We start from the raw sequence: 26,461 nt of genomic DNA, 5'->3' as shown, positions 1-26,461 counted from the left end.
GCTAGTGAAGGCAGGGGGCTGGACTTGATGACCTTTCAAGGTCCCTTCCAATTCTAGGAGATAGGATATCTCCATTAATTTAATTTTTTAATTTTAATTTTTGATAACCTTTGCATTGTCCCGTTTGATCTTTAGGAAAACCTTGTGAACCAAAGGAATAGGTGGGAAGGCATATAGTAGGCAATCTGGCCACAAGAGCAGGAAGACATTGGAGAGGGAGCCCATGCTGTACCTATGCAGTGAACAGAACTGATGGCATCTCCTGTTCTGTCTGATGATGAACAGGTCCACCTGGGGGATCCCCACTTCTCGAAGATGACACTGACTAGCACTGGGTGAAGACACCCCCATTCCTGGTGAGAGGAAAAGGATCTGCTGAAGCTATCCGCCAGCATGTTTCACACTCCTGGGAGATGTGACGCCTCAAGATAAATAGCGTGTTTCACAATGAAGTCCCACAGCCTGAGGGCCTCCTGGCACAGGGCTGAAGATTGAGTCCCTCCCTGCTTGTTGATGTAAAACAGCGGTCTCCAACCTTTTTACGCACAAGATCACTTTTTGAATTTAAATGTAACCCCGGATCTACCCCACCCCTTCCCTGAAGCCCCGCCCTGCTCACTCCGTTCCCCTTCTCCCTCTGTTGCTCACTCTCCCTCACTCACTTTCACTGGGTTGAGGGTGTGGCTCTGGGCTGGGGCCAAGGGGTTTGGAGTGTGGGAGGGGGCTCTGGACTGATCCTGGGGCAGTGGGTTGGGATGCAGGAGGGGATGAGGAGTGCAAGCTCTGGGAGGGAGTTTGGATGCAGGAGGGGGCTCCGGGCTGGGGCAGAGTGTTGGGGTGCAGGAGGGGATATGGGGCTCAGGGCTGGAGATTGGGGTGCAGGCTCCCACCGGGCGGCACTTACCTCAAGTGGCTCCCAGTGGCAACGCAGCAAGGCTAAGGCAGGCTCCCTGCCTGCCCCAGCCCCATGCCACTCCTGGAAGGGGCCAACACACCCCTGCAGCCCCGGGGGCAGGCACATGGCTCCGTGCATTTCCCTGTTCCCGGCCAATGAGAGCTACAGGAGTGGTGCTTGCAGGCAGGAGCAGCATTTGGTGACCACTGATGTAAAACGTTGATGCTGTGTTGTCTGTCAAGACCTGCACCACTTTGCCTGAGATCTGGGGAAAGAACACCTGCCAAGCCAAACGTACCGCGGAGTTCCCTGACATTTAGATGCAGGGAGAGTTCTTCCTGGGACTAGAGGCCCTGGGTCCTGAGACTGCCAAGGTGGGCTCCACACCCCAGATCTGACACATCTGAGACCAAGGTTGCTGATGGATGAGAGGCAGCAAAAGGCACCCTTTCATTACAGATCCTGGGTCTCTCCACCAGGTGAGTGAAGCGAGGACCGGAGGTGAAATCATAAGTATCGAGTCCAGAAGGTGTCTGCTAGGGGAGTAAACTGACGCCAGCCACATCTGAAGGTGTCCGAGGCACAGCCTTGCGTGCTGCACAATGTAGGTGCATGCCGCCATGTGACCCAACAGCTTGAGGCAGACCCGAGTTGTCGGTGGGTGGATCATGACTTTGGAAATCTGGTCCAACATAGCTTGGAAACGGGCAGCTGGTAGGGAGGCTATGGTCTGGGTTGAATCGAGCACTGCCCCGATGAACTCTATTCTCTGAACCGGGACCAGGGTTGACTTCTGCTCGTTTATCAATAGACTCAGTTCCTGCAAGGTGACCAGTACTGTGATAATGCTGTGCCGCAGCTGAGTCAGTGACCGACCTATGATCAACCTGTCATCAAGGTATGGGTAGACTTGCATGCCTCGATGCCATCACCACCAGACACTTCATCAAAACCCATGGGGCTGCCGACAGACAGAAGGGAAGGGCAGTGTATTGGTAGTGGAGTTATCCCACTATGAACCAGAGGAATCTTCTGTGGCTGCAGAAGATAGAGATGTGGAAATAGGCATCCTTTAAGTCAAGGATGGTGTATCAGTCTCCTGGATCCAGTGAGGGAATGATGGAGGCCAGAGAGACCATGAAGAACCTCAGTTTCTTGAGATATTTGTTGAGGCCATTCAGGTCCACGATAGGCCGTAGACCCCTCTGGGCCTTCGGGATCAGGTCTCAGGTCTCGAGGAACCTCCTCCACCGCCCCCATGCATCGGAGGGCTTGCACCTCCTAGATGAGACGCTGCTCATGATGGGTGGATGAAAACTGAAGAGTGTAACCAACTGTTACTGTACTCAATATCCAACCATCTGATGTTATATAGGACCACGCTGGGCTGAAGGGTGACAGGTGGTCCAAAAACAAAAGAGGAGGTGGATCCAGAGCTGAGACTGGTATAATGCCCTTGGGCATACCTTCAAAAAGCCTGCTGGCCCCACCGGAGTATCTGTGAGAGCCTGACTGGGAGGCAGAGGTATAAGGGAAGGGTTGTCGTTGTTTATAACCCTTCCCCTTTCTTCTGTAGGCCTCCAGCCTGGAAGGTGCACGAACCTGGAAGGCTACTGGGGCCTAAAGAGCTTCCTGAAGGCTGGTAGCTTATAAAGGCCTAAGGATCGAAGTGTAGTTCTTGAGTCCTTGAGGCTGTGGACCTTCAAGTCTGGCTGCTCAGAAACCAGGGAGGAGCCTTCAAAGGGGAAGTCCTGGACAGTCTGCTAAAACCCATGAGGAAGGCCAGAGAATAGAAGCCACGAACAGTGCCTCATGGCGACAGTTGAAGCCACAGTCCTGGCTGCTGAGTCGGCCACATCCAGAGCCGCCTAAAGGGAAGTTCTGGCCATAGTCTTGCCCTCCTCCAAGGTGGCAACAAATTTCTGCCTTAATTCCTGTTGGAGGGAGTCTTTACATTTGGACAGCGAGTCCCACAGATTAAAATTGTACCTCCCCAGTAGAGCCTACTGGTTGGAGATACATAGTTGGAAACTGCCCATTGAATAAACCTTCTGTCCAAAGAAGTCAAGTCTCTTAGTATCTTTATTTTTGGGAGTAGCACTTGACTGCCCCTGTCTATCCTAAAAAGGGACAAAGAGTCATGTGGCACCTTATAGACTAACAGATGTATTGGAGCATAAGCCTTCGTGGGTGAATACCCACTTCGTCAGATGCATGTGGTATCTATCCTGTTCATTCACCACTGACACTACCAGGGCTCCCGGGGGAAGTGCGAGTAAAGGAAGTCAAACCTGCTTGCTGGGAGGTAGTATTTCTTCTCTGCCTTCTTTGAGGTGGGGGGCAGAGAAGAAGAGGTCTGCCACAGTGTCTTAATAGGCCCCAACACTACCTCATTTATGGCTAAGGCCATGCTGGAGGGAGGAGTGGCAGCCAGTATGTCCATCAGGCTTTGCGTGAACTCCTTAAGCTCTTCCACCTCCAGACCCAAGTTCTCCACAAACCTTTTCAGGAGGTCCTGGTGGGCCCTTAAGTTGTCTTGACGAGCAGGGTACTAGGGCCTGAAAATGCCTCATCCAGGGATGAGGAGGAGGAGGCCTGTGCTGGAGGAGAGGCTCCCTCCTCTTCCTCTGCTTCCACTACATCCATTGCAACCACCTACTAAACATTGGCACCGGGATTGATGTTGGAGTCCGATACCGGGTGGATGAGGTAGTGGCATGCCTTTCCGACACCACCAAATCTGAGTGGTGGGAAGGGGGCCCTGGTATCAGAGGAACCCCCTAGAGTTCTAGTACTGCCAGTGCATCAGCCAGTAGTGGCCTGGTGGCTAGGTGCCGGCACCGAAATCTGGAAGCTGGGTATCGATAGGTCTTGGACGGAGCGAAAGAGTCCCCTTCAGACTCCTAAGAGGATTCTTCCCTTGTAGACCATGGCGGTGCAGTACCTGCTTTCACCACTGGGCAGTGCTGACAGACTGGGGACCAGTGTCAGGACGGTGACCAATGCATTGGTACCATGGAGGGCTTGCCTCTGGACAGTGCCTCGTACTGAGACGGAGCTTGACGGACTTCTTCCCTTCTGACCCTGGTTGCCCTAGCTGGCAGGGGTCCTCAGGAGTCAGTGGGATCAGGAGGGACAGCAGATCCTTCACTGCCTGAAAAACCTCCGGTGCCAAGGAGGCCAGGAACCATCTGGCTCCATGCCTGCTCCTGGGATTCTGTGGTGAGCACTCTAGGTGGAGTCTGGAGCCATCAGTAGCTCGGGGGAGGACAAGTGGCCCAATGCAGGTCTCACTATGCCAGCTCCTCCCCACTTGTCTCTCTTCAGCACTGGGGATGGAGAATGGTGCTGGAGGAGTGCTTGGTGCCAATTCGGAGAGGCTTGGTTCTCAGGCTGGTCTGAGGGCCGTCTCCATAAGAATGGCTTTCATTTGAATGTCCCTGTCTTTTCTGGTATGGGGTCTGAAGTCCCTACAGATCTGGCCCTTCTCTTTGACATGAGACTCCCCAGCCACTTTAGACAGCTAGTGTACGGCATCAGCTTGCTGCAAGAGGCACATGGCTTGAAGCCTGGGGAACAGGGCATGTCCAGCCCCTGGGGCGAACAGTCCCTTGATGACAGAGACAACTACTATATACACTAAGTCTAAGAACTATGTACACTAACTATGATAACTGTACAGAATATGACCAAGAAAATCCAACCACTGGGAAAGAAAACCTTGCCACAGCAAGGAGGAGGGGGAGAGAGGAGAGAGAGAGAGAGAGAGGGTATTATTGCACAAAAAGAAAATTAACTCAACACACAATATGAAATAATACTCTCCCCCAACAAGCGAAAAAAAGAAGAGATAAATAGCAGCTTTGCTGACAAATATGCTTGTTAGTCCCCAAGATGCAATAATTTCAAAAGGGCCATATGATTCTGTCCCCATCTCCTCCTCAAATCCTTGGTCTGTAATATTATCAGTAGTATGGTGTTTAATGATACTACATCTTGACCATTGTTCTAGTCAATTAATAGTATTTTTATTGTTTATAGCATTCTTTATATAGTGGTAGTTCTGGGTTTTTTTCACTATATTCCTTTCCCCACTGTGACCTTGCTTTAGTATTGTATGTGGTAAGGGAGCTGGCAGGAAAACATTACCAAAAACAGTCATGTCAAAATACAGGTAAGTAATGCAAACATGCATTTCCTGAGATTGTATCCAAACTGGAATGTAGCATCTCATAGGTATGTCACTTTTTATGCTGTCTATTAAGTAACATAATGATATGGTTTTACTGAGTATGTAACATAAACTACTTTTTTGGTTTTGTTTTTTTGTGGTTCAGTCATCAAATTACCCAGCACGTTTCTGAAGGAAAGTTTAAACAAAAATTAATCATGCGACTCCTGGAATCTAGATGAGATCACTGGTGAGGGTATTTTCCATACCAATATTAAGTCACATTTGGGACACAACAGGGGCATGTCTACGCAAGCCCTGTGATACAGCAGTATATCTATGCACACTACGGAACTTTTAGTGCACACCAGTAGGGTCCACACAGACAGTTAGTGCACAGCATGCTGGAGTGCTGTAGATTTACACCCTGGCTTGTCAGGCAGTAAGTGTTTGTGTAGGCATGCCCTATCTTTCTCACAACATATTGATGCCTGGGTAAATAAAGGAAGTACATAACAAAAATGACTCCTTTGCATAGTACATTTAAAAATACACTTTTATTCAAAAAAAATAAAATAATAATAATTGAAATCATTCTTATTTTTACCTTTAGGTGTTGGAATTTGCCTGTCATGTCCATCCACTTGACTCAGAGGATCATTGGAATCTGGTATCTCCATTTCACCTAAGTGAAAAATAAACCATTAAAATTTTAAGCCAGTTGAGATTGAGTTGATCTTTCTCTTCTTAAGCAGAATTAAGATGTTGGGTATTTAAATTCACCTGGGGCCAAAACCTGGTCCCACTGAAGCCTGTGGCAAAATTCCCTTTGACTTCAAGGGGATCAGGAATTAGCCCTTATTGACTAAAAAATTTATCCAGCACAAACAAATTGAAGGTATTGTGCTTTACACAGAGACAGCATTAAAAAGTGTGTTACAGTTCTATACACACAAAAAATAAAATTCAAATACTTTCTGCAAACCTCCTTTGTCATATCAGATTAATCAGTAGTGGAACTCTGACATTCTCAAGCAAAACATGGCATAAGATTTACTTTTGAGAATATATTACATTGATTTAAATTCTATTTTCACAGTCAGACCCACCCCGATGCCTTGTGCTTCCCAACCCCAACACCACCGTTTGAATGATGATCTGACCATCGACCAAGTCATTGAAAGACAGCAAAAGAATTAAAATCAGAGTGTTTTATAATTACACATTATTTGCTATTTGTAAAAGTCTCTTAGAACTGGGGGCTTGAAAATCTAATATTTTCCCCAGCCAGTTCTATCATTTTACCGTTAGTGCACACTCATAGACTTTAAGGCCAGAAGGGACTATCATGATCATCTAGTCTGACCTCCTGCACATCACAGGCCACAAACCCGCCCACTTCTGAAATAAACCCATAACCTCTGGCTTAGTTACTGAAGTCCTGAAATCTTGATTTAAAGACTTCAAGTTACAGAGAATCCACCATTTACTCTAGGTCAAACCAGCACACTGAACTCTCTTCTCCCTATCCCAGTATTCCTAATGGTGTTGAAATTAATATCTTTTTGTTCAACTTTTTGTTTACGCACCAGTATACAATATCACAGCACAGCACTGGAAACTGTTAGTTGGCTGCTCCTGAAGAGCAGTAGGGACAGCATCCACCGGCTTTTATTTGTACGGTTTTTGCAAAAATTATGACTACTGTTGCAGGTTTTTGACAGCTTTTTTGTTTTAGAACATTCTTTCAGCAACAGGGAGGGGGTGGATTTATAAGAGATACAGTTATAGGGCTGCTTTCACTAAAACTACTTCTCGCAAGAAACGGCTCCGCCACTAACTCCACCAGAGAGGTACCCAGCTCAAGCAGAGATAGGCGCCTCCCTGCAGCTCAGATGTTGGGCATTGAACTCCGTGAGGGGGTGGGGCTTGGGAATACCCCTCACTGGCATCTCCCATTGGATAGCGTGCTGGCTGTTATGGCTCCCATTCTCAAGCACCTCTCTCTCCCCACGCATTGTATTGGGAGCCTAGGCACCTAACTCAGGCTTTGAGGATTCCACTGTCTTTCACTGTGCCCAAGTCCCTTTGTGGATCCAAGCCAAAGTACTTCATAAACCTATACTCTCTCCTGTGGTTCACTTCACCTAGCTACTTAGGTAAAATTACACTGCCTTGTCTCCACTAGGATTTTTGCAGTGGGACAGCTGATGTATGCTAATTATTCTGCTGTAAAAATACACGCCCTACCCCTTTTTTTTGGCACAGTGAAGCTAAAGCCAAGGTCTCATACCAAGAGTTGGAGGGGAAGGCAGAGTGTAACAATCCTGATGAGGCGGTCTTTGAGTAACATGTGCATAAACCCAACCTACTCTCAACATTATGCTCTCAACTGATGACTTCAAGTGATCAGAGTACACTGGGAATTACAAAAGAACAGGACAAAATTTTATTTATAAAACTGGACAGGCTCAGTTATGATACATGATTACCTACACTCACACTCCTCTATGTAATTTTCAATGCCCATGCAATGATTTAAGTGTCCTTGACTATTTTCTTTTATGTTATTGATATATGCTCAACTTTATTTCCTGTGTTTTCCATTTGTTTATTAGTTAAATGAGATTCTCAAAAGAGACAAACATGAGAAGTCTATAGAGAGAGAGAGAGAGCACAGCAGTCTCTCTCTTCCCACACCCACATCCCAAGTTGGTGTTTTTTTAACTCTTACATTAGAATGGAGCAAGACAAAAGCATCTGCTGATTTTAAAATGCTTTAATAATAGTTTTATGTAATTCCTCCTTGTGCTTGGTATGTTTATGTCTGGCAAAAACATTTGTCTCCAGATGTGCCTTATCAGAAAATAATTACAAACTACAGACAGTCTATACCAGCAAAATCTCCATGACTAAGCAATGTTAAAACTGAAAAATCCTGTGTGGGCTGTAAATTGTAAGTCCAAAACAGATCTGCCATTTTCAACTGTCGCTTTAATGAAAGAAACATTTTATCTTTTAAATATTCTAATCTGAAAGTCTTCTTTTTTAAACCATATTTATTATGAACGCTTAATTTTAACTAGGGCTGTCAAGCGATTAAAACAATCACAATTAATCGCAAGATAAAAATAGTCCCAATTAATCACTGTTTTAAACACACTGCTAATAACAGAATACCAATTTAAATTTATTATAAATATTTTTGGATGTTTTTCTACATTTTCAAATATGTTGATTGCAATTACAACATAGAATACAAAGTGTACAGTGCCTCATAGTGGAAGGGAGGACAGTGCAGAGGATGGGAGGGAGAAATTATTATTCTTTATTACAAATATTTACACTGTAAAAAACAAAAATAGTATTTTTCAGTTCACCTCATAAAAGCACTGCAGTGCAACCTCTATCATGAAAGTGCAACTTACAAATGTAGACTTCTTTTTAACACAACTGCACTCAAAAAACAAAACAATGTAAAACTTTAGTCTAGAAGTCAAAGCATGAAGAGGCATATGAATGTCTAACATATCTGATACGTGAATACCTTGCAAGGCCAGCTACAACAGTGCCTGCGAACGCCTGTTCTCACTTTCAGGTAACATTGTAAATCAGAAATGGGCAGTATTATCTCTTATAAATGTAAACAAACTTGATTGCCTTAGCTACTGGCTGAACAAGTAGGACTGAGTGGACTTGTAGGCTCTAAAGTTTTACATTGTTTTGTTTTTTAGTGCAGTTATGTAAAAAAATAATTCTACATTTGTAAGTTGCTTTTTCACGATAAAGAGATTTCACTACAGTACTCACATGAGGTGAGATGAAAAATACTATTTCTTTTGTTTTTTACAGTGCAAATATTTTAATCAAAAATAATAATATAAAGTGAGCACTGTACACTTTGTATTCTGTTGTAATTGAAAGCAATATATTTGAAAATGTAGAAGAACATCCAAAATATTTATAATAAATTTAAATTGGTATTCTACTATTGTTTAAGAGTATGTTAATTGACAGCCCTAATTCTATCTCTGACATTTCTGAACTAAGAGTTAAAGCAACGCAGAGCTGTGTTCAACATGAAATATTCCAAAGATTTTACATTGTACATGCCTCTGGATCAGACCTGCCAATAAGTCATTTTGCAAATGGAAAGCTTTTCCCTTTAAATTAAACAATATGAGAGAACCACAGATTCAAAAGTGCTGAGAGCCGCTCAGAGGAAGAGTTCATGCACCCGCTTCTCCATTCCTGTTGACTGCTTCTCTCAATTCTTCATGATTTTACATTCTCTTCTGCTAGAACTGGATTCACAGTGCTGAGCTAAAACAGATAATGATCCTTATGTATCCCCCACCCATTCACTCCCTGGATTGCTATGGCAGAGGGAGCCAGTTTCCTGGTGATCTCTGCATCAAGTCTACACTGCTGGTAGTCCTTTCGAGACCTCACACATCTCTTCTTCAGCCTACATCTCAGACCTTGTGTGCCACTGCATCCCTTCCCCACTCTGCTGTGTCAAAATCCCAGCTCCAATGTCCCATTTGCCCCTTCCTCTTTGCTACTCTTCCATTTTTCCCTTTCTTCCCATGCATTTTTCACACCATCATTCACACATGAACTGAACAAAAAGCCTCCAGTTTACTTCCTTCCAGGGCCTTCTGTTTGACAATTCTAGACCGTAAATTCCTTGAGGCAGCTAAGATCTTCACTGATTTCTTGCAGAGTGCACAGTATATTTATTACTAAGCATATGAATAATAATTACAAATAAAAATAAAAGTAACAGTGATAATGATATATCGTATCAGTGTTCCTAAACATTAATTTGCTTGGGAGTCTGGAAAATAAAAGATTTTAAAACTTAAAGGATCAAGCTGTTCCTCATATTGTAAACAGAATTTAAAATATTATGCATTTAAGGCCATGGTTTAGATATTCCTGATATTACAACTGGGGGGAGAATCTGTGAACTGGGTGGCTGCCACGCTACTGAATACTTTAATTGGTAGCGCTGGAGGAGCAGACTTACTGGATCTTTTCAGATGCATGACTTTTATGTTTGTGCTACAGGGTCTTTACAAGTAGATAGCTGTTGGTAGATAAGACCTAACTGCATATTATTACATTAATTTCAGATGTGACAAAAACACCAGACTTCATGTAGTGTAGAGTTCCAGCAGTGTTGCTCAACCTTACCAAAAAATGCCACTCATTCACTTCAATGGGTGGAAGACTTGATGGGGCTGGCATGGAAGAGGGAAAAGTCCCCAGCAGCAAGGAAGGAAGATACTCACTGAGGGATACCAGGTAGCTCCTCCCTCCCTGACGGGAGTCTTGATCCCCCATTGGCCAGCTGGGGGGACAAGGGTGCTGATTGGCCAGCATGCTCCAGCTCCTAGGATTTAACCTAGTACAGAGGCCATGTGGAGCCGCTTTCAGATCCATTCCAGCAGCTCTACTCTACCCATACTGACCTAGGAATGGGAAGCCAACCTGACAGATGCTGCGGTCTAGCCCACTGCCCATTTGGGGGTCAGGAAGGAATTTGACAGAGGACCATGGAGTGTTTTGCCTTTCTCACAGTATCTACAAGCCACACAGGGTTAAGCAGGAATGCATTTAGTACCTAACTGAGGTATTCAGGTTGAGTTATTAATTCATCACAACTTGCAGCTGATTTCCAGTGCATTAAAAGAAAAATGAATGGTTCCCAGAGGTAAAATATTTTGGTGATGGGCCTGGGGCTCATGGGATAAAGTAAGACCTTATGGCCCTCATGGGCCAAGGTTCCCCTCGCAGGGAGGAGGATGCCAGGACTCAGAGTGAGTTAAATCCTGGTAGGTAGGCTGAGGAGAACCAACCCCGAGTTACGGGTTATATGGTAAGGCGCATGTAACCCCCGCACTGTAACCTATTTAAATAGTTGCTATAAAAGAGTATGGGTGATGTTAAAATATATTAAAAATTGTGACCTGCTGTTTATTCCATGAATGTGTCTGTCCTTGTTTTGCCACTGTGTCCGCATCAAAACTTAAGTACGTCAACGAGCAAAGGATGAATACGCAAGTGAGCAACCAGGATTACAGATATGAAAGAACAGATGGAGGATGAACTGCCATCACGTTAACTGTATGCAAACAGCTATTATTAAATAATTGACTTGGAGAGAAATGCTCATGATATGAAGCCTAGCTGTGATAGTATCAACTCCCATTGCTAAAATGTTAGCTGAGTAGCATGCTGGTATGTAAATATGTAGTTAACTGAAGTCAGACAAACCACCATGGCTACTGTGGAGCACTCAGTAACCAGAGTGTCAATAGTCCCCTTTGAAAATGCTGACCGACAGAAAAAGGAGCCATTAATCTCTCAGGCCAACAGAACAGATCCTCAGAAAACCACAAACAGAAGAAAGAGATTGACATAATTTCATCTTTAATGCTTTATCTGAAAGATAGCACCATCGGATAGTACTGCTCTCTCTTTGGATTGGTTGAATTATACATTGGTCATAAAGAGTAAGACTACAGAGACAGGTGTGTGAACTGAACTCCTAACCTTTTGGTACTAAGCAATTAAAGTATACTGATAAAATCTGAAAGAGCAGTAAGTCTCATCACTAGATTCTAGCGGTTTGGTTAGTTCATTGTGTGTGCTACATTTGTTGGTTGCATAGATAAGAAATCTCTTAGTTCCATAAGAGCTTGTATGCCTTAAGCTAGTTAGGAAGATTTTATTTAAAAAAAAAATCTATTCATTAGTCAATAAAAGGAAACATAAGAGAACAGCCTGTGTTTTTGCACATACTTTGCAAGAATGTAACCATCATTGCAAATTTCAGAAAGAAAAACAGTAGTGTAAAAATCACTGTCCTTGCCCAATTTGGATATAAAAACCAACCCTCAACACTAAGAATGGCATTATCCCTTCCTCTGTCAATTCCATCCCTTTCAGAATGTACTCTTTTGTCATAGAACATGAGGCAAAGTGGCCAACTTGATAGGGATTTGGGGAGTAGACAGTTCAGGCCACCTTTTATAAAAATTCTTGGGACTCCTTCTCATGCATTGGCACAGAAATAAACATCCTGTAAGGCAGAGGCAAGATTACCCTAGCACAAGTACCAACACAGAATTGGTGATTTCTCAGTTGAACAAAAAGTCTAATCACATGGCATATGCTACTGGTAAAGTAATAGCCAAATAATGATTTCAGAATTTAACTATTTCTTTAGTTCAGGGATCTCAGTATATGCAAATAAGTTGTAATAAATAGAGTTGATAATGTTTAATGATGTAATCCTATTAAAATATTACATGGCATGTTTATCAGCCATACCAAAAAAAAAAAAAAAAACCAACCCAAACAGATTACATGTAAACTCCCACTGCTTAAATACTAACAATTTTTATATTTTAAAAGAATTATTTTTAAATTATAGTTCAGGAGCAAACCTTAAATCTTAGTTCTGTCCAATCCTTCCACTTATCAATATATACTAATCCAGGAGCTGAAATTATTTTCTAGATTTAAAACAGTAACACACCCCCTTTACCACTCAGTATGTCAACCTTTGACTGAGGTTCTAACTTCATTTCAATAATATAAAACTCCCAAAAGAAAAAAAACCCTTCAGTTTAATACCCCCCAATATTCTGTTCTTTTCTTCATAAAACTTTGTTGACCTTCTGTCAATCACTAACCTCTAGAACTCCCCAAACAAAGGACCCACTGTTGGCTTTGATTTAGCTGCCAATCTGATTACTTTGGATTTGGGAAGCAGGCTATTTAGGTTGCTGAATCAGGGCCTTTCACTGAAATTCCTTTTCCAACATCTTCAGCCCCTGGCAACCAATTGCAAACTGGGCTTGGCAAACCTGTAAAGGGCGGTGAACAGTCCACAAAAGATGCAGTTAGTACTACATGATCAGTACACTGCTTTTATAGTTACAGAAGATTAGGAGCTCTACTTTTTCTGTGACAGTTGTCATTTCACATAAAAATACAAAAGAGGGAAAATGTCTTTTTATTTCAGTTGTTTGGTGCCAGATGCATTACATACAGTTCTTAGAACACACACAACACACTGTGAAGTTATCTAAACAATTATTTCAATGTAAAAGTTGATTTTTTGACTCCTTAGGGAAAGTATATTTTAACGTGATCTCAAGCTAAATTGACAGCAATAGGAGCTTTCACTATTAAAATGTTAGAATTTGAGACAGCCTTTCTACATCTGCTCTAACTTCAACAAGAGCTAACCAGCAAATTCACATGATAAAGGAATGTTGAACCTAAGAGAAATGCCAACCTTACAGCTAACTAAACCTCAAGTTGGCACAACACACATCTAAATAGGAAGCCATTTTACAAGGGTCCGGGTTCGAACCCTGAGATTTGGTTAGTTGTAAGGTTCGAACCCTGACCCTTGTAAAATGGCTTCTTATTTAGATGTGTGTTGTGCCAACTTGAGGTTTGGTTAGTTGTAAGGTTGGCATTTCTCTTAGGTTCAAATAATGAGAACAACATATATATATATATATATGTTGTTCTCATTATTTATAAGCATCTCTCTTGGAATCATGAAACTTGTTTCCTTAACATAAGTCTTCCTTCACTAAATTTGTTCTGTTTTTCATGACTGCTGGACTGAAATGGTTCATTTTTAGAAAAATAAGAAAAAAACATTGAAGTAAAATATAAACAAACTAGAGGGCTAGCTTACATTTGGGGCCAATCAACCTTGACAGTGGCTAATTCATTCACTTTTTTGGTCAGAAATTTTTGCATAAAATTAAAATAAGTTTTCAAGCAATGCATGCTATATCACCTTCATGCAACCCTCTCCTGTATTATCTACAAACAAGATTTCCAGGGTGGATTTCTGTATAGGGGTGCCCAATTTTCAAATGAGTGCATCTTAATAGGACTTCAAAATCCCATAAACTGACACTCAGTTGACACTTAAGCACTCAAAAAAGGAATTTGTACACATATACTAATCTGAATGTTTGTGCTCATATGCTTATTACGATATATTAATTTGCCTAAGTTTGAAAACTGATCTTCAAATATCAAATGCATGTCCCCAAAAAGAGATAAAACATGTTATTCAGTGTAGCATCAGTTTTTTTAAAAAGCTGAATCAACGTAAAGCTGGAATGATCTTGATCTCCACAGGAAACCCTATCCCACTTCCAAAAAGAAAAACCTTACAATGAAGATTTGTAGTATATCTACTTTTTACACATCCTCCAGGTGCCTCTACATGTTCCATCAGGTCAATGTTAAATGCAGAACCAATCCAGCCATCTAAAATAATACTACTAGAGATTCATACACAGAGTTCAGCAAATCATCTGATTCATTCAGACTCCTCATACCATTTATGCATGTTCTATACCATACAGCATTTCCAACTCCCTATTAAACTTTTGCCCTTCCATTTACACAGCTCACATTTTGTGAGTTAAGCTATTAAATGACTTAAATTCTTCACTCTGTATATCATATTTGCATCTTAAAAATGAAAGGTCAAATGAGAGAGACACACGGGATAAATATTTATTCAGATCTCCTTCAGAGTAAAAACCTCATTGAGAAACTATTATAACATTATTGTAGCAACAGTGTAGTTATGGTTTCATTTTTAAGTTCCCATTTTCAGATACAAATTATTTCTGAAAAAGCAAAGCTATGGTATATAAATTGTCAGTCAAAAAGATCTTTAAAAAAAGGTAGGGTATAATCCAACTTGTCTGGTTTTGTTATATTGAGAGACAGAAATATGGTTCAGTGGTCAGAGTGCTACCCTGAATTCAATTCTCTGCTTTGCCACAGATTTCCTGAATGGCCCTGGTTAAATAACCAGATTTTCAAAGGTATTTAAGCACCTAGAGATACAGATGGGCAGCTTGTGGGATTTTCAAGTTTGTAGGTACCTAACTCCCACTGACTTCAAAATCTGTCCCTTAACCTCTCTATTCCCCATCTGTAAAATAGGGTGTTGTGAGGATAAATATGATAATACAATATGATACAAATTGTGAAGTGCTCAGATATGACAGTAGGGTGGGGGCATATAAGCACCTAAGATAAGACAGTGGAAAGATCCAGGCATGAAAATAGGGGAGTGTTCAGCAGTTAACATAATTTTCAGAGTTTTAACTGTAAAACAAGTTCTGATTTGCCAGGGACTTACTCCTCAATGAAACATTTAAAGGAGTTTAGTTTAGAAATAATGAAGCTATAAAAGCAAAGAGAAGGACATGAATTAAGGTTGAAAGCACACTTGCTAGAGCAAAGGACAGCAGGGGATTCCATCAGGAGTCCATAAACTTTGTCTACTAATAGAGACCATATTTTTCTATACTAAATGGAGAAACTATATTGTCTATATACCCATAATAGAAAGGGGCAAGGAAAACAGTCTTTGTGATTATTAATAAAGAGACGGCCAGGGCCAAATAAAACCATGTTTCAAATAGTTAATAATAAAACTCTGGTATTTATGGCATAAAACACTTGAGTCCTTTAAGCCATGAAGACACTTCAAAGTCATATGTGGTTTTTGCAACTTATGAACCACTAAGTTGACTAGGTATCACAAATACACACCATTTCATACGTAGAAACTATATCTATGTTAAACAGTTCTGAAGCAAAAACACACACCACTAAGTCAATACATTCAGGAACATGTAAAAACCCTAAAACTATTTTTTTTTTAGAGAGAGAAAGACATGGAACTCAAGCTGGCTTTCATAACAGACAGTAATTATTGGTTGAGTGTTATACTAAAAAAATCCTTTTGGAAAACACGGACACATTCCAAAGCTCTTCTCCACCTCAGTTGTAAAATCTTAACTTAAAAAGCACTCAACAGCAGCACTGAACACACCTGCAGCTCAAAGAACATCAAGTTAACATGACAATCATTCATGACATTATTACATGATTGATTATTTACTGCTTCTGGCTGTGAAAATAAAACAGTCTCAACCAAAAGACTAGAAATAATCATGATTTACGAGTATAACACTCCACCAATTAGGAGAAAACAATTTTCATAGTGCTCGTTTCTAAAAAATCATTTAAAATCCAAAAATACTAGTCCTGTGTGCAGCCTTGGGCTGAAATCTTTAAAGGCCCCAGTTGAGAAAAACACCCCTATTCAAGGAAGACACTTAAGCATGTGCTTAAGTACTTTCTTGTATTATGACCAAAGTAATAACATTAGACCCTCTGTTATAGGAAGTAGGCTAAAAACAATATAGGTCACAGTTGAGTCTGACAAAGAAAAAATATTTTAGCCTAAAAGTCATTTTCACATTTTGATGGTTGATTACCATAAATTATGATGCTACAATAATGTTAAACCTTTGGAATATCAACTAGGTCTGTTGACTAATCGCAGTTAACTCATGCAATTAACTCAAAAAAATTAATCATGATTAATCGCACTGTTAAACAATAGAAAACCAATTGAATTTTATTATGTATTTTTGGATGTTTTTCTACATTTTCAAATATATTGACTTCAATTACAACACAGAATACAAAGTGTACAGTGCTCACTTTATATTATTTTGACTACAAATATTTACACTGTAAAAATGATAAACAAAAGAAATAGTATTTTTCAATTCACCTCATACAAGTACTGTTGTGCAATCTCTTTATCATGAAAGTGCAACTTACAAATGTAGGTGTTTTTGTTACATGACTGCACTCAAAAATAAAACAATATAAAACTTTAGAGCCTACCAGTCCACTCAGACAAACAAGTTTGTTTACATTTGCAGAAGATAATGCTGCCTGCTTCTTGTTTACAATGTCACCTGAAAGTGAGAACAGGCATACGCATGGCACTTTTGTACCTGACGTCGCAAGATATTTACATGCTGGATGCACTAAAGATTCATATGCCTCTTTATGCTTTGACCATCGTTCCAGAGGACATGCTTCCATGCTGATGACACTTGTTTAAAAAATAATGCATTAATTAAATTTGTGACTGAACTCCTTGGGGGAGAATTGTATGTCTCCTGCTCTGTTTTACCTGCATTCTGCCATATATTTCATGTTATAGTAGTCTCGGATGATGACGCAGCACATGTTTTTCGTTTTAAGAACACTTTCACTGCAAATTTGACAAAATGCAAAGAAGGTACCAATGTGAGATTTCTAAAGATAGCTACAGCACTCAATCCAAGATTTAAGAATCTGAAGTGCCTTCCAAAATCTGAGAGGGATGAGGAGTGGAGCAGGCTTTCAAAAGTCTTAAAAGAGCAACACACTGATGCAGAAACTACAGAACCGGACCACTAAAAAGAAATATTAACCTTCTGCTGGTGGCATCTGACTCAGATGATGAAAATGAACATACTCTGCTTTGGATCGTTGTCGAGCAGAACCTGTCATCAGCATGGACGCACGTCCTCTAGAATGGTGGTTGAAACATCAAGAGACATTGAATCTTTAGCGCATCAGGCATGTAAATACCTTGCGAGGCCGGCTACAGCAGTGCCATGTGAATGCCTGTTCTCACTTTCAGGTGACATTGTAAACAAGAAGCAGGCAGCATTAGCTTCTACCAATGTAAACAAACTTGTTTATCTGAGCAATTGGCTGAACAAGAAATAGGACTGATTTGACTTGTAGGCTCTAAAGTTTTACATTATTTTATTTTTGAATACAGGTTTTTTTTGTACATTATTCTAAATTTGTAAGTTCAACTTTCACGATAAAGAGATTGCACTACAGTACTTGTATTAGGTGAATTGAAAAGCACTATTTCCTTTTTTTTTTACAGTGCAAATATTTGTAATAAAAAATAAATATAAAGTGAGCACTGTACACTTTGTATTCTGTATTGTAATTCAAATGAGTATTTGAAAATGTAGAAAATATCCAAAAATATTTAAATAAATTGTATTATTATTGTGTAACAGCGTGATTAATCGTGATTAATTTTTTTAATCGCTTGACAGCCCTAATATCAACATCTTGTACCTATATTCCAAAAATAAAAAAAATTACATCAGTCTGAAAAAGAAGGAATGGCTTGAGTGCTAGCCAATCTACTCTCCTAAAAATAGCAAGTGCAAAGTATTATGTAGCACTCAAGAAATTTTAAGCATTTTAAAAATGGTGAAATATTGGTGGGTAAGCACTACCATCTCTATCTTACCAATACAGAATTTGGAATAGAAACAAATTAGCACTAAAATGTTCAAACCTGTGAGCATAAAGTTAAATATTGATTGAAGTAATTTAAGCACCTAAATAAAATGTGATTTTTCAGGGGTGCAGAGTACACAAAACTTCCTAATGCAGTATAATATAGTACAATATTTATTTTCAAATTTTATGCAGTATAGTACACTATTTATTCTCAAAGAGTTTAGTGGATGCTTAGAATTCTTTTATTTGAAATCAGCTCACATGGTAATGCTAGACAAATTCCATTCAGACAAACAGGCAGATGTGTGTCCATATTACCGTGTTTGGGCTTGTCTTCACTAGAAAATTAGGTCATGTTAGAACACAACTTTGCAAAGTCATGTTAACAAACACAATGGGACTGTGACCATTGTGTTTAAACTTCATGTCAGCTGCTCACAGATCAACCTTACCTCAACCATAAGTTCACTCATGATCAGCTGACGTGATGTTTAAACATAACAGTTCTGGATTTGTAGATTGCAAAATTGTGTTTAACACTGCATTAGTTAATATGACTCCTCAAGGAGGTGTTCTAACAAGACAATTTTCCAGTGAAGAGAAGCTCTTAAATACAACTACTGCTTATAGTTTCTACATATACAAAAGGTGGCCACCTCTCTCCCTTGCTAGGGATAACTGTACAAAGATGAGTGAAATTGGATGGCTCTGGAAAATGGGATAGAGTCTCTGTGAAACATGCCACCAGTTTGAACGGAATTCAGGTCAGCAACATCTGGAAGTCATTACCATTTTTGTGGATTTGTGTGGTCTAGGTGAAACAAACTGTTCTAGTTCCTACAGCATATATATTCTCATTACAAAAACTGAAGTACTATTGCAGTTGATGTTAACTGGCATCACTGTTGACCGTTTCAGTGCAGCCCAAAGGCTGTGATAGCATAAAGATTCAGGGCTGGGTAGAGGTGCATTAGCAGGGAAGCTTGCAGCACTACTTGTGCTGTAACTGTGTTTGTGGACAGAGAACTTCTCAGTCTGCATACAGTCAATCTGAACTTTCACAAGCAGTCAAGGTTGTTTGGAAAAAAAAACGTAAAGTGTGTTTAGTGTATGGAATCTGAATTCCCAGGTAGGGAGGATTCAGGAATAGAACTGGTCAAAGTTCTTCAATTTTTAAAAATTTAAATCAACATTTTAACAAAATCAGAAAAAAAATCATGAATTTTATTTATATTGGTTTTTCAGTCAGCTTCTCCTCATGTTTGGGTTCACTGCACCCAAACTACTACATTTTGGTGGCAATTACATTCTCTTTTGAATGGGCCTTGTTTCCAATCTGAAATGCACACAAAATCTATTCTTAGTGCACATCCCACAATCCTGCACATACATATTGGGGCACCAGGGCTAGTGGTATTATCTTGAGAAATTAAAAACAAGGACCTTGCAGCTTCACTCCCTGTTCAGGCATAGTCAGTGCTGCATTTCCTATTTGCCAATTTGAGTGCTGCTTTGTAGACTGCCACACTGCACCTCTCTCAAGCAACCAAATCACCTCTATATTTTCTGGGGACCTATAGGGGGATGAGTTTTTAATTCAACACAACACAGCCTACTTTCAGCACTGAGCTTAGATTCACATGCTGTTTAACTGTCTGAGCTCTCTGATTAAAACTGAGAAAGGATAAACAATCCTCAAAAGAGAAATTCTTGTTTCTCCTCCTCCTCTCCTTCATAAGCCTCCCTTAAAAGCAACAGGAATGATTCATTTCTCAGCAGCCTAAAACGGAGCTGCTGCCAGTTACTCTTAATATATTTATTTTAATTAGTAAAGCTATCACAAAACCCCTTTCTACACTACAAAAAGACAAAATTTACTGAGCTTTATTCTTTCCTCAAAATAAAACACTGAAGCAAGTAACTGAATGGTGGGAGTGCACCCAGCTGGAAACACTTGCAGCTTTCAGTGGGTGGACAGCATGCAACCAAAACTAAAATCTGGCCACAGTTGCACAGATACTAGCCAACAAGCTCATTTTCAACAACATACTGATGTACAGAAAATGTCTTCTGCTGAGCTTGCCTGAATGCAAAGGGCACGGTTTCCTAAATCAGCATGTGGGCACGTGCATGCACACGCACTTGAGGGTGGGTTTTCAAAAGAGTTGGCAGTTTGAGCTGAACTGCTACATTTTTCCTAAGTCAGGCAGGGATTTCCTCAACCCCTATAATCATTCATTATCCAGTTACACGACTGCAACTCATGTTAATCACAAGCAGTTCAACTGTAATCACATTATGATGATCTAGTGTTAATAGCATCATTTAAGGAAGTCACCACACTGTCACATTAATGAATTGGCAAAGTAAATGGTTATCCAGAAAGTGACAGCTACTGAAAGTGCAGTTCAACTCAGAAAATGATTGTAAAACTGGCACCTTCTTATTCAAGAGGTCTGTTTCCTGTGCATACTTATATCTGTTTCCTTTACTGTGTAAAACACTATTTACTATTTTAAATTCCTATTACCACTGTAGAGGCAACAAAACTTTAGAATAATGAGCTTCATAAAATAATTTATGAAGTTTTGATCACAAAATTTCCATTGTTGGTGAAACATAAGCCAGAAAGAACACATCTTGACCTTTAGATTCCAAGGTGAGGACTGAAAATCGGGGGTGAGAGAGGGAGGTTGGGAATCTAATAAACTGAGTAAATTTGATCTTGAAGTCAATCACATTCAAAAATGGAACATCATATTCATGTTTTAACACTCATTTCCATTGTATTACTATAGTTTAATTAAGGCCACTTAATTTCAACAAATGCAACGAAAACTGATGTCCATGGAAAAAAGTGTTCTAAACATATTCATATGCAGAAGTGGAACAAGCTGTGCTCTATTATAACCCAGCAGTATTTACTCATGTAAAATTGATTGGTTCCACCCTTAAATTATGAAGTCCACAAAAATAGACAGCAAGGCCAAGCAACTGCCAGATACATTCAACAGTACTCCTAACAGTTCTGAAATATGACGCAGTTTCACTCATCTTTGGCATTTGAGTGGGATTTTGTTTTCAAGACATTTGTGAAACAGAATATTATCCACAGTGAGAATACAAAATGAGCAAAGATATGCATTTCATCTTAATGCATTTAAATAAAATGTCTACATTTCAAAATATAGATATCATGTATATTACAGGCACTTTACAATCCCATAGGTATTCATGTACACATCTTAATTGTCACTTTTAGATTTGATCCATTTACTCACAACCACTGTTTACCTAATCAAAAAGGACAGATGTGGTTTTCATTATCCTTAAGCAAATATTTGCACAAGTAATACTTATTTCTGTGATACATTACAATAAAGTTACGCAAGTAAGATTCAGAAAACGCCAACCCATCTCTCTTGCAAATGAATATTTTATAACAGCTATAGGCAACTGCCAAAGGAATTGTTCCAAGTATGTAAGCAATCGAGTTCCTTTACATTAGTTATAGTTAACTTTTAAAATCTTGGCTATAGAAAAGGGTACAGATTGGTAGACCTAATATTCAGGAAAGCATACAAGAACCAGTAGCACTTCTTTATATCCAGGCACTAAACAGACCATATTATGTGACTGTAGGTCCTTGGAGGAGATGCTAATACCTCTGCTGGTAATGAGGCTTCACGTGGATTGGCCCACTCCATGTATCTGATATTTGTAGAAGCAGCATGGTTATCTTGTGCAATGGAAAGTGAGAAAGCTTAGGGGGTTGGGAAGCAGCAAAGGTTTCAACAGCAAATTATCTCAGGTGTTATAAAACACCTAGGAATATGAATCCAGTCAGGTTACTCAATTAACTAAACATTTCAAATCCTTTCTTGGGAGAGTGATGTCAAGGGAGGAGATTACTGAATGGCTCAGGGTATTAACGAAATACAACAGACTTCTAGTTAGGGTGGCCAGACATCCCAATTCACCAGGGCTGTTCAAGTCAATTCTGTGAAACTGGGGGTTTGTCCTGGTTTGTACATATCACCTGGTCACCTTCTCTGTGCTTCGTGAGTGGTCTTAGGTAGGGTTACCATATTTCAGCAAGCAAAAAAGAGGATGGGAGGAGCCCCGCCCGAGTCCTGCCCTAGCCCCGCCCCTTCCACTCCCTCCCACTTCCTGCCCCCCTCAGAACCCCCAACGCTCCCCCCGCTCCTTGTCCCCTGACTGCCCCCTCCTGGGACCCCTGCCCCTAACTGCCCCCCAGGACTCCAACCCCTACCTAAGCCTCCCTGCTCCTTGTCCCCTGACTGCCCCTTCCTGAGACCCTCCCCCCATCCTAACTGGCCCCCTAGGAGCCTACCCCCTACCTGTCCCCTGACTGCCCCAACCCTTATCCACACCCCCACCCCCTGACAGCCCCCCCCAGAACTCCCGACCCATCTAAACCCCTCTGCTCCATGTCCCCTGACTGCTCCGATCCCTCTCCCCACCCTGCCCCCTGACAGCCCCCCCCCCGAACTCCCAAACATCCCCCCCCGCTCCTTGTCCCCTGACTATCTCTCCTGGGACCCCTGCTCTTAACTGCCCTCCAGAACCCCACCCCCTACCTCAGCCTCCCTGTTCCTTGTCCCCTAACTGCCCCCTCCTGAGACCCTACCCTCTACCTGTACCCTGACTGCCCAAAACCTTATCCACACCCCCACCCCCAGAAAGCCCCCCCCGAACTCCCGACCCTCCCCCCCCCCGCTCCCTGTCTCTTGACTGCCCACTCCAGAACCTCCCTGCCCCTTCTCCGACCCTCTGGCACCCTTACCCTGCTGCTCAGACCAGCATGCCGGGGAGGAGGAGCAGGGGGTGGAGTTCCAGACTGCCGGTGCAAACGGCCGGCTGGTGATCTGCGAATGCAGGGAGGGAGGGAGTGCTCTCAGCTGCAGGGGAGAGGAGGGGGAAGTGGAGGAGGAGCTCTCTCTGGCTGTCGGAGACCCATGTAAGTGGCACCATCCGGCCGGCTGCCCTGTCAGCTGCACGCGCTCTGCATGGGGGGGAAGTCCGAACATTTACAAATTCCCCCCGGACGCTATTTTTAACTCTAAAAGCCGGACATGTCCGGGGGAATCCGGACAAATGGTAACCCTATTTCAGGCCCAGCTGTACTTGTATCTATCTGACTGTGAATTATGGTGCATCCCCAAGTGAGTTCCATAATCTATAGTGTGGCAGTGCAGCAGAATCAGTGAGGAGTTTGCCAGAAGGCAGAAAGATGACACGTTGGGGTTAGCATACACACACAGAGCTGAGGCTCAGATAAGGAACATGAAGAAGGAGATCATAGCAGCAGCACCCAAACTCCATAAAGGTAGTGGAAAGGGTGGATCATAAGAGAGTGGGAGGATAGCTGGCTGACAAGAAAGGCTAAAAAGCAAAGGACTCTTCCTCCCAATGTCAGAAAACTTTGCAACTCACCACCAACACTCCAGTAATACGTTTCTCATTTTAAAAACCTGTTCACTAGCTGAGGTTGGGAATAAAAAGTAGGCAGCTGATGGCTGCTATGGGAGCTCAGGCCACCTCCTGGTAAACAAGAGTTTGCAGGACAAAAGACTACCATCGAAACTAGCAATAACTGGCACTCATTGCACTCATTAGCAGTCTCGTAGAGATGCCAACAATTTAGCAGTTAGAAATGATCCCTCAGAGAGATGCAAGGTTGAATTATACTGTCAAGGCAGAAGGGGTGAGGGAGCTTTACTATACCTGCCACCCAAAAAATAACTGTTTTATTAACACAAAACTTGTCTCTAAGGCTGTCATACTTGAATTTCTCAGCACCGAAGAGTTTTTTTAAGTGATGTTATTTTTATTCATTTTGTGAACTTGCAAACTATTTCGTTATCCCTAATTGGGGGATGGACAGATATAAACAATAAACCTTAACCAAATTATGAAGATCTTTTTGGTGGTAGAGACTGTAATTTGTTGCACTGGGTATTTGCTGGCATTGTAACAAAGATATGAGGGCATTTCTGCCATGTGAATTTGTGTACTTTGGGAAAATATTTGAAAAATGCTGTTCAAAGCATTAAACAAAAACATACCATGTTAATCAGTGTTATGTGTTGTGGGACTGACTAAATGCATGTCTGAAAAGATCAGAATGACTATTTGTGTGCACTGCATTTTCTGCTATGAGATAAGACGTTATGATGCACTAGAAAAGCTCCTCTGGACTTTCCATTACATGGAGGTTCTCAGATTTTCTACAAAGCAGCTGACATGAAAGAGACTTTGTGATTTACAATACTGCTGTATGGATGTAGATAAGATCTGGTCAAAGATCTAACTCCAAGAACTCTGTACTACTCCTAGAATGGGTTCTCAAATATTTAAACGACTATGATCTAGAAACCCAAAAGATGGATATATTCCCCTCTGACCTTGTTTTATTCTTTTGCTGGCTCTGTTCTGCTTCTGTGCTCCTTTTGTGTAGATTAATCTGAAATAGCTAACCTGATTTGCTTGACAGAATAAGCATTGTATTTCTAATAAATTAAGAAGTGCTCTGCTCAATTATGTGTTTGTCCATTAGTGTCTCCTGGCTTCATAGCCTGGGTTCGATAAATGAGGCATCTCTTTTGCTCATGTGATGATTCATCTAAGAAAAACATCAGTGGGAGAAGCTATTAAGATACTTAAGAGTCTAATGACAAGTAATACTGCAAACATTTTAAAAAGGGTAGTTAATTTCAGATTATATTAAAATGCAAAAGGTGCTATCTACACTGACCTCTTGTAAAGCTAAGACTCTCACATAAGTAAAAAGCTGGACACAACATGGCTGTATGCATCAAAATGACTGGAATCGCCATGTTCTAATGACGCCATGTTCTTCAATTACCTGCAATAAAGCTGAAGACGGTCAAAATTTTTAGCTCGCTTCCCTCAAGAAATAATTTGATAAAATAAAGGCAAATTCATTCCTTTATATATTTTTTTCTGTATAGGCAGATTATTGATAAAACATAGGCAAAACTTTGTACCAGAAATAAGTAACTGTCACTTTGAACATACAGACACAACTTATAAGTTTTAAAAAAATGAAAGGAATCCAAACATGTTCACTCATATACAGGCAACAAAAATGACTGCACAATATCATGTAATTATTCAGCATTTATGTTTACACACACACACACACACACACACACACACACACACAGCTAAGTGAAAAAAATTATCAAATTACCTAAAGTTTACAGCTGCTGTATAAGCCCAAAAAAGATTCTAAAAATAAAATGGCCTGGCCCTGCAATTCCTGCACATTCAAAATTTGCATTGATTTGAATAGAAGTCTGAGTACAGAACAATAACAGATTGAGTCCTTGATTGGACTAAATCCCCTTCCAGGAATAGGTATACAAAACGGGAAAAGTAGAATGAAATAATGACAGTGAGTTCAATACCATGTAATAGTTGAGTTTGAGACATATCCTATCCCAGCCACACCATCACAACTCAAGTCTAATGGGCAATAGAAGAGTTGAATTCCTTTATCAGGATCCAATTTTATCTTCTTTACCAATTACCGTTTCATGGGACAAAAGGTCAGAGGAATTGTTCTCCAGTCATATTAACTTATTAAACCACTGCATAAACAAAAGAAGCAATGTATACACTGTCTTATGTTACTGCACCAAGGCCTTTAAGGAGATTACAAATGACCTTATTGATCTGAGTCATGAAAAAGTGATTCTTGGTGTACTCATAATTTATGGTCAAACTTAATTCATTTGAAATGGTTCTTTGTGGCTTTAGTTTAGCACATAAAATTAAATCTCCTGCTACTTTATTAAATTTTAATCTGCATGTTTTTTGTTGATTTAAAGCAAAAGGAGCCATGATAGGCTGGCTATTAATAGAGCTCCACCATGCTATTAATAATCAAGTCACTAATCAAAGTGCAATTAAATGTATGCATGCATTTTGCTACTCATTAAAAGAAACAGACTCAACATCAACACCAAGGCCTAAGCTACACAGTTTTTGCACCAATGTAATTATATTGATATAAAACCTAAAATTGTTAGATCAGTATAACAACATGTAGAATAAGTTATATTTATTTAAAGTATTAATTATAGGCAGGTTCTGTAGGGTCTAGACCCAAGGATACCCCAAGATCTATGGGATTTCCCCCTGGATAAACAGTTCCTATT

General features: G+C 40.8%; 1 protein-coding gene across 3 annotated transcripts in view; it reads right to left on the bottom strand.

Annotated features, from left to right (window-relative positions):
* ROR2 (receptor tyrosine kinase like orphan receptor 2) overlaps positions 1-26,461 on the bottom strand; it is a 226,068-nt gene that overhangs the window by 67,060 nt on the left and 132,547 nt on the right. For all 3 annotated transcript variants that reach the window (XM_005303074.5, XM_024107951.3, XM_024107950.3), the window contains exon 2: positions 5,674-5,751. In XM_005303074.5, coding sequence (XP_005303131.1) covers positions 5,674-5,751 — 78 coding nt within the window. The remainder of the gene's footprint in view (positions 1-5,673; positions 5,752-26,461) is intronic.

The sequence above is a fragment of the Chrysemys picta genome, chromosome 6 (genome assembly GCF_011386835.1).
Source record: "Chrysemys picta bellii isolate R12L10 chromosome 6, ASM1138683v2, whole genome shotgun sequence".
Taxonomy (NCBI): domain Eukaryota; kingdom Metazoa; phylum Chordata; order Testudines; family Emydidae; genus Chrysemys; species Chrysemys picta.
This window is presented reverse-complemented; position numbering and strand designations above follow the sequence as displayed.